General features: G+C 35.3%; 1 protein-coding gene across 1 annotated transcript; it reads left to right on the top strand.

The window, feature by feature from the left end:
• Positions 1–4726: 4726 nt before the first annotated feature.
• Positions 4727–8812, top strand: LOC111500239 (subtilisin-like protease SBT5.3). Its single transcript, XM_023151940.1, has 11 exons — positions 4727–4821; positions 4907–5016; positions 5106–5203; positions 5414–5578; positions 5673–5775; positions 5960–6500; positions 6695–6792; positions 7190–7432; positions 7617–7731; positions 7837–8050; positions 8194–8812. Exons 1-11 carry the CDS (start codon positions 4738–4740, stop codon positions 8739–8741), a joined length of 2319 nt encoding a protein of 772 aa, XP_023007708.1. The 5' UTR covers positions 4727–4737; the 3' UTR covers positions 8742–8812.
• Positions 8813–10101: the final 1289 nt, after the last annotated feature.

The following is a 10101-nucleotide window of genomic DNA, read 5'->3' as shown; positions in this document are numbered from 1 at the left end:
GGGATAGACATATTCTCACAGGAGCCAAGACAACATCGTTGCTGAGCGACGATCTCTCTTCATGGGTTAGACATATTCTCGTTGAAGCCAAGGCAACATCGCTACTGAGTGACCATCCCTCTGCAGTTTTCAATGGCCAAGAAAGTCTTTCTCTACGCCTCCTCCGAACCAGGTTGTCGACTTCTTCACGAAAAGTGTTTCTCGACCTATGTTTAAATTTTTCAGATCCAAGTTTCACATTCGTTCAAATTCGACGTTCAGCTTGCGCGGGGGGAGGGGTGTGTGTGAAGGATATTTAGTACTAAACTATAGTTAACCATATATATCATATTTGATATTTTAGTAGAAGACAAATATCTCTTACCATAGGTATCTTTCCATTTATTACTCTTCCCATATCCTAGCAATTTATTTAATTATAAATAGATAACTTTTACACCATTTAGATGTCGTGGATTAAGCAAGCATTCTCACATATCATATATCATAACAGTCACATAACATATTCCGAGCACTCAATAAATCACATCATAACATATCATACCATACAACATATCATTCCATCGAATACAACATAACAATCACATCGCATTGTAGTTACGTATTATTTCATAACAGTCTACATATATGGTTTATAACATGTGTGAAACCGCAAGCATGTGTCACTATACAACATTCAATTTATAACCTAACAACGGTAGGGCCACTTACTTGGTTGGCCTTAGCCGGTGTTCTCCCTAATTTTATTACGTTAGCTTCCACTCCTTGAAAGCATTCCAAGTTATGGCCGGTTGTCGTTTCATATTAGATCGTTCGTCACTTTTCGTTAGTATTTCACAATTTTGATATAATTCCAACTAAAACTTGTGAAATATGACATTAAACTTACCTCAATTACCTTAATTAGGGTAAAAAACAAGTTCTAAGAGTCATATGGTGGAAATTAAGCTAAAAATGGAATCCCGAGCTAATAAACCAAGAACAGAGCTGCAGACTCGCTGGAACCAGCCCAGCAATTTGAGCCATCTAAGGTGAGGGATGTGTTGCGCTATAGGTGTGTCATATGGCGCAATGGAGAGTCGTTGCGTATGCAAATCCTTTCAGGTCGAGGCGCGTGGATCACGAGTTGTAATCGCAGGTTGCTTTCGTATTAGACTGACTATGTTGGTGTACCAAGTCGACTGTGTTGATAACCCTCAAATATCATGAAAGGCATGATGATAATCATCATCATAGTATATGCATCAGTACTCATACAAGTAAGTGACCTTTGTCAACGTTCTCTTTTCAACTTAGTTTGCTTTTCATTCTTTGAGTTGTTTCTCATTTTATGTCTTCACCTATTTAAATATTTCCTCAATGACCTTATTAAAGTCAAATTCATAACTTAATTTAATTTAAAACTAAGAAAACGGGTCATATTGAACTTAATTACCTTAAATAAGAACAAAATCATCTAGGTTGCTACAATGTGCTTGGGCTGAGGCTTGCAGACAGGTTGTTGGTTCGAGCGTTCTAGTATGCTCCGAATCTGGATCCGACAAGACCCGTGGATCGATTCCCCTTAACATGATTGCTCGAGTCCCTTAGTCTACTTTTCTCTCTCCTCCTACCACCTTTTAGTTTCTTCTCCATTGCTCGTTCGTTCAACTTCCATCTGCCATGACTTTCTATGTCACAACCTCTTCTATGTACCTACAAATGCAAATCCATTGATATCTTAGTTTTTCATTACACGAATCTCACTGGTCACGGAGGCAAAACACGATGAATTAGTACGAAACGCAAGTGGCTTACCTTTTGTGTACTTAGGGCATCGATCATAGGCGTTGGATTGACTCTTTCTATCTCGCTGACGTTGTAGTCTGAGGAAAAAAAGGTTAGTTCGCTGTCTCTCCCTCTCGGTGTTCACACGTTCTCAGAAGGAAAGTGGGTTGTTTGTGATCGAGTTGTTGCATGGGAGTTCTTGTCTAGGTCGTAGGTTGGTTGAAGATGCGGGATCTCGTGCGAGGAGCTGGAAATCATGCGTTTTTCGGCGACTACGAATCTTTTTGTACCGTTACCATTTTGAAGCCTTAGTCTATTTGTACATGTTAAAGTATTTTGTATTTTGTTTTATAATTATATCTCAATCCCATTTTCTAGGTAGTAATATTTTGAATTACAAGATCTTATAAAAACTTTGGTTTATATTTAATTTTGGTCTGGTATGACTTTATTTCAATTTAAATTTTATCTTTTATTTAATTTTACCTTTTATTTTTTTTATTTATTTATTTCATCTTTTAAGTCACATCAAGTCTCCAAAAATTACTATTTTATCCTTGTAAAATAATTCCCTTACTAATTTTCCAATACAATATTAATTTTATCATAATCCTTCCCCAGCATGAAAAAACCTTATTTAGTCGACAAATTTCCTCTTCAATTTTTTTTTAACATACAACTATGTTTGTACTTTTTTTAGAAAGTTCATTATAAGCAAAAAAATCAAATTTCTATTTTTTAATACATGATAATTAAAATCCAAAATTATCGAAAAATTTCCATTCACGAAGTTGTTTTTTATTTTATTTTATTATTATTATTATTTTCACACTTGGAGATCGTACACAAAAATTTCATAAATTTTGGAGCTCCTAACATGTAAAAAGGCTAGCTCGAGAAAGTATTCGTCATCTAAGTAAGTAACCATATGAATTTTAGAAAGTAATATTTCTAAGAATCGCTGGGTAACACATACATGCTACTAAAACCAAATTTTAGGTAGATAGATTTGGTATGACCTAAGTCTACAACGATTGGATAAGCATGAGAATATTCACTCTGGTTAGTCTGAGAATATTCACTCTGGTTAGTCGCATAACTAAACTGTTTTTCTATTGCTGGTACATAATTGTACTAAACCAGAGGATGAAAATTTGTATATCTTCCCTTCGAGTAATTGATAGATGTTTTCATCCTATAGAGCATCTGTGACTATATGCATGCTTTACAGTACAATAACTACAAGTGATTGAATGTGTGATTCTGTGATTCTCCCTATCGTAAATAGCGGAAATAGAATAAGAATAAGGTGTGAGGGTTAGTTTGGTTAGACAATACTTTGGATGGAATGCCTCCGGTAGTCCAAGCACATTAGAGAACCATGAGAGACGATCATAGGGTGTAGCCCTCGTGCTCTTGACATGCTTCCGACCGAACAAGACTCAAGTAGTCAGAAATGAGAAACCTAGAGACATGAATCCATGTCAAGCCCTCTAAACTACTCTAGGAGACCTAAAAGACCATCATGACAATCTCGAAACAAATGTAGCCACCTAGGCCCATAGAAGTTGGTACAATGTCTGTAGAACTTCTACTTCCCATTTCACTTTGGTACGATATTGTTGAGTTAGGCGTAAGGTTGGTAAGAGTCGTGTAACTGGATAGTTCGCTTGGATTAGCTTGCATGATGGATTTTTCCTATGGGTAGGCATTGATCATGCGGGTCGTTAGTGACCTAACACGTATTGGGGGTCGCTCCCCCTAACCTTGAGCGACTACATGACCAGACAGGTTTGCCAGCTAACCTCCCATGGATGACGAGTAGGCTAGCACTCACCATGTTGTCCCCACCTAATAGAGAGAGTTATTTAAGGTAGCACCTAAACCACAGATACAGAGTACTGCGTAGGCTAAACTAGTTATGCAAGTCTGTGAACAACAAGAGCTCTTCATCTAGAGCTAAGAGTAAAGCTTGTGGTCCCCTATTAGGTCAAGGATGCGAAGAGCCTATGAATAAGTTGCTTATTGGGTATATTTTTATACACACCCTCTTTCTCCTTCCTTTTCCAAGTGTTCGCAACTTACAAATCAATGGAAGAGTATTCGAGAGCTATGCAGTCACAGAGAGGAACATTTCAGTGCGTCAGTCCATCTTTGTGTTTGAGTTTTTTGTTTTTTTTTAAGTGTATCTCAATCTCATTTTCCTCATTTGTCATAAATTTGAATACTACCTTCTTATACTATATAATTTAGTATTTTAATGGAGTGCTCTTTTTCTTAATTTGATTTTAATTTTATTGTTTTAATTTAATTTTATTATATTCTTATTTATTTTCGCTTTCATCATTTTAGTCTAGATTTGGGTTTCATAACCTTAAAATTCGAGTTAAAATTCGAGTTGTGACAAGTATTCGAGTTGTAGGAAGATCATTTTGGAAAGGAAGTTCCTTCAAACAATTTAAAAACCCTTTAAGGATTTATCAAGCCAAGATGCCTAGAGCCGCACAATAAATTGTTTCTAACCGCACAAGAGGCTCGACTAAGAATCTCATTACGGTGGTGTATCTTGCTTGCACGGGTCAAATTGAAGGTATGGGAAATTGAGTATCCATAGAAGGTCGAGAAGAGTTTCGACCTCCTAGGTTAATTGAATTGGTATAACAACTATATCATCTTAATTTTCTAAAGTCTAATATATTTCTTACTTGGATTCTACCTTTTTGGTGCAGGGTGTGTTATTAAATCATTTTCATTTCCTTACCAAACTAATTTCTTTAAAGTACCATGAATTTCTCCCATTTTGAGTTATAATCTTCTCTGTTATCTTCAAATGGAAGATTTCTTCATCACTTTCTATACATAAAAATGAAACCCAATCATAAAACATCGATCAACATTATAAAAAGGCACTAAGGAAGTGAGAGTATAACATAACATTTTAACAAAACAATTATTTTGAGAGAAAAAGAAATGGAGGCCTTCAATCTTCCTCCTTTACTTCTCCCCTTCTTTCTTTTTGCTCTCTTACAAACATCTACCATTGCAGCCAAGAAGGTTACTCAATCATCACTTATAAATGTTTTTTAATGTTTATATCACTGGGATTTAGACGTTGAAATGTTTTGTTTATGTTGTGCAGTCTTATATTGTTTACTTGGGATCACATTCACATGGCTTCAATCCTTCTGCTCTTGATCTCCAACTTGCAACACAAACTCACTATAATCTACTTGGATCCGTGTTAGGAAGGTGAAGCTTTTACTTTCAAATAATGTAGTTCGGATTTGTTGAACTCTCACTCTTCATTTACACTCTTATGTTTTTGTTTCCAAGTACAGCAATGAAGCAGCTAAAGAAGCAATCTTTTACTCATACAATAGAAATATCAATGGCTTTGCCGCTGTTCTTGATCAAAAAGTTGCAGAAGTTGTAGCAAGTAAAATGATTCATCCATATCTTTGACGATGGCTATCATATTATTTGATAATGATTATCTTTCTTAATAAATCATACTAGATATTTAGTTTCCAAAACTTTGTCAGTGGAAAGTAAGCAGTAATCCCAAGCTTAATTTTGAGAAGTCAAATTGTTATAAAGCCAGCCTAGTTTAATAATATAGTGTTTTCTCCTTTTTTTTTTTTTTTAGAGCATCCTGATGTGATATCAGTATATGAAAACAAAGGACTAAAACTGCACACAACACGATCATGGAACTTTCTTGGAGTTGAGAATGATGGTGGAGTTCCTTCAAACTCACTTTGGAACCTTTCAAGTTTTGGTGAATCTACAATCATTGGCAACATTGATACAGGTTGGACTTCTTTCCCTCTCATAAGTTCTTGGACATTTGGCAACTTTTGTAATAATTTGGGTACCTCTTCTTATTGTAATTGGAATCAATACAGGCGTTTGGCCAGAATCAAAGAGTTTTAGTGATGAAGGATATGGACCTATCCCAAAAAGATGGAAGGGAAGTTGTGAAGGTGGCTCCAACTTTCGTTGCAACAGGTCCCACCATCAAATCTCTTATTTCCAAGCATACAAATGCATAAACTCGTCTACTTCTAAATTTTCTTATATAAAAATGATAATAGATCTGTCCTTGTCCTGTTTGCGTTCTAGCTATTCATTGAATCAAATGCTTGTATTGATACTTGTAACATAGATGTAAAATTGAAGATTTGAAATGCAGGAAGCTGATTGGAGCACGATATTTCAACAAAGGATATATATCCGTGGTGGAACCTAAACCTCTCAACTCAAGCTATGAAACAACAAGGGACGATGATGGGCATGGAACACACACCTTATCCACAGCTGGAGGCAATTTCGTTGATGGAGTAAGCTTTTTTGGGAATGGTAATGGCACTGCAAAAGGGGGTTCCCCTAAAGCCCGTGTTGCTGCCTATAAAGTATGTTGGCCTCCAGCGTTGTATGGTTCGTGTTTTATGGCTGATATTGTAGCTGGCTTTGAAGCTGCCATTAGTGACGGAGTTGATGTTCTATCGGTTTCACTCGGTGGACTTCCTATGGAATTTTCTGACGATCTAATGGCTGTAGTGTCCTTCCATGCCGTGAAGAATGGCATCACTGTTGTTTGTTCTGGTGGAAATTTTGGACCAGTTGAAAAAAGTGTCTCAAATATCGCACCATGGATGATAACTGTGGGAGCTAGCACAATTGACAGGCTTTTTACTACTTACGTGGTGTTGGGAAACAAGATGCGCTTAAAGGTACTTTATCCACACTTGTTAGTACTATATAATCATGTTCTCGATCCTATTTATACAAATATTGAGGTAAGAATCAAACCATTTTTAAACATAGTTAATTGCATTGGGCATACGAGTCTCTATATTTGTTGATTGAGTTTATTTCTATGTACTACGTTTATGTTGTCTTAAATAATTTTTCATTGTCAATACAGGGTGAAAGTCTTTCTAATCAAATATTGCCAGCTAAGAAGTTCTATCCGCTTATCCGTTCTTTAGATGCAAAATTCAACAATACCCTTCCTAACGACGCGTGAGTTTATTTTTATTTAAATTATACAAAATAAATTGTGGATATATTTCAATCATTTCCTAATTTTTAAAATTAACACTTAGATTTTTGAGAAATTTTCTATTCAAACCATCTATTGTAAATTTGTAAATTATGTTAGCAATATGTTTTGAGTTGAAATAAACCATAAAAATTAATTATGTTTTTTTAAGTTAAAAATGATGTTATGTTATATTCTCCAATTTTTACATTGACAATTTTTTAGGAAGGTTAAAATAAAACTTTTAAAGATGTAAGAACATTATTTAAATATATTTTAAAATTTAAGATTGTTTTATATAATTTAATCCGTACATTTCTGCCCAACAAATTAACCGTCGCCATATAATATTAACAAAAATTTATTGTGATCTTGTAGCCAAACATGTGCAAAAGGGTCTCTCGATCCTAAAAAGGTCAAAGGAAAAATTGTAATCTGCGTTAATTTGGGCGACGCTATGGAGAAAAGTCATGTGGTTGCTCAAGCAGGTGCTGTTGGGATAATTCTTGTTAATTATGAGGATATTGGGGATGGACTTTTGCCAGCTGCACACTTAATTCCTGCGGCACATATAAGCTACACCGATAGAAAATCAATCGACCAATACATCCAGTCTACTAAGTAATTACTCCATCTTATTCTATATACTTCCACGTTTATTCTCGAACTCTTTTAAACTTTATGATCTTATAAACATAAACTTAGAAACTTTTGAATTAGGAATCTATTAAACGTATTTTTTAAGTTAAAAATTTATTATACTTAAAAGTTGTAACTTATATGTCAAGTTTTGTGGTGGAATCAGAAGTCCAATGGCTTACATGACTCGTGTGAAGACTGAATTGGGAATCAAACCAGCACCAATTATGGCTTCATTCTCATCAAGAGGTCCCAGCCTAATTGAGCCCTTAATACTCAAGGTTCGTTAGAATATGTGTTGAGTAATTTTATAGTATAAAGTTCAATGTGTCTACTGCTAATGGTCGCAAAATTTGAAGTATTGCATTTTTCTTTTTAATTTTCAGCCTGATATAACAGCACCAGGTGTGAATATACTAGCGGCTTTCTCTGATGAAGTATCACCAACGGGTTCACCTTTTGATAAACGTCGGGTTCAATATAATGTATTATCAGGCACTTCTATGTCATGCCCCCATATTTCTGGCATCGTTGGCCAACTCAAAACCCTTTATCCAAAATGGAGTCCAGCAGCTCTTAGATCTGCAATCATGACCACAGGTTCGTTATGCAAAATTCTTCAATCATTTTAAAAGTTCAAGGACTAATTAAACTAGTAATTTCTCAAATGAATAGTAAGATATATTATTTATGAGATTTTCATTTTGACTTAAATCTCGTAAGCTAATTGTTTTGTTTTGCAGCTGAAACCAAAGCCAATGACTTAAATCCAATACTAAACCCAGAAAAGGAGAAAGTAGACCCCTTGGCATATGGTGCCGGCCATGTCCAACCAAACAAAGCAGCAGATCCTGGCCTTGTTTACGACCTCTCCACCCAAGACTATTTGAACTTCCTATGTGCCCGTGGCTACAATAAAACACTAATGAAACTATTCACTAATGATACTTCATTCGTTTGTTTAAAGTCATTCAAAGTAACAGATTTAAACTATCCATCAATCTCGATGAATTATCTGAAATCAGAGGCGGTAGAGGTCAAAAGAAGAGTAACAAATGTGGGAAGTCCAGGTACGTATGTTGCCCAAATCGAAGCACCGCCAGAAGTTTCGATTTCGGTAGACCCAAGTACTTTGAAGTTCACCAAAACTGGTGAAGAGAAGGATTTCAAAGTTGTGTTGAAGAAGGTGTCAAATAATCAAACTGATGGGTATGTGTTTGGAAAACTTGTGTGGTCTGACGGGAAGCATAGTGTTAGCAGTCCAATTTTTGTGTCATTAACCAAGAAGTGAAAGAAGCACATGAGTTGGATTGAGTTTAGCTTGTTTTAGCTCAATAATTGAAATTTTATTTTCGTGTTCACAGTTAAATGATAATAGAGCTTAATTTTGATGACTTTTTATTGGGGAGAAAATACTAACAAATTTTCTAAACTTTCTAAGTTAAAACGGCTAACAATTCTCTTGAATAAATTACTAACGGTTGTCCAAAACTTGTTCTACTAACAATTCTCAATAACCACGAATCATTTTCTTAAACTTGCTCAGATTAATAACTATTTTTACTAAGTCAAACTTATTGACTCATATTATTCATCGTAAGCTTGATTTTACTCGAGGTTCTTCACTTAGAACGACTCCTGTATATCTGCAAAATTTAAAAATTATTGAGACCTAATAAAATAAATGCATTATACTTCAAAACTTATAAAAAATAACTTTGTATGTTTGAAAATATAATTTTTAACTTTTAAAAGTTTCATAAACGATCATATTGTTTATGCAATAAATTTCGAAACTAATAAAACAACTTCATCTTCATGATCTTACATGTTCTACACATAATAACACATAATAATGAAATGTAAATAAAATTGAAATTGAAATAATTTAAAATTATGAAATGCAAGACAACCTATTCTAACTTAAATCTAGAAATTTAAATATGTTTCTATTACGTGTCATGATATCTACTTTGCGATGCCGCATGTCAACGGTACATGAACGGCTTGCCTTTACCTGAAAAATGATGTAGCACACCGCCTAAGTATTTAGAGGAATACTCTAAGTGACCCTAATATAGGGGTCATGCAAAAATGCAAACACATGGAACAATGCTCAAGGGACCTATCATTATCTTATCCTAGGGGTGGCCTCCCGTCTGAACTAACTTGGATGTGTAGTACTTCCCTACACACGACCCACACGTGCAAGTGTGAATCTCCAGGCGGTTCGCACCCCTCCTGAACCCATCATCGTCAAGCTAGTTGTCTGTAGCGACATTTGGAGGTCAGCGGACCCCCCGAGTGTCATGCTCTACATGATCACCGTCATCATCGTAACGTGCTCTTCTACACTCATCATCATAAAAGGGGAAGTATCTCAATACTTATGTACACACAAACATGCATGAGGTCCCTCTATTTTTCGTCTTTAAAATGTCTTCCTGACACAACTCTAGTCTCATCTCTATGTTAATATTAGTAATACATGCGCATTAGTTATTCATCTTAACATCATTATTCATGCTCTGTAGGGTTGTGTCCTCGGCGATTTCTCAACATGATACAACATGACATTCACAACATACAACGTGCTTAATATGGAAAAAATCGTCATATTAAAGTAGCAACATCATGCATCATAATCATCA

This window comes from Cucurbita maxima, unplaced genomic scaffold (genome assembly GCF_002738345.1).
Source record: "Cucurbita maxima cultivar Rimu unplaced genomic scaffold, Cmax_1.0 Cma_Scf00028, whole genome shotgun sequence".
NCBI classification, from domain to species: Eukaryota; Viridiplantae; Streptophyta; class Magnoliopsida; order Cucurbitales; family Cucurbitaceae; genus Cucurbita; species Cucurbita maxima.
The sequence above is the reverse complement of the archived record's forward strand: the minus strand, read 5'-3'. Positions and strand labels throughout refer to the sequence as shown.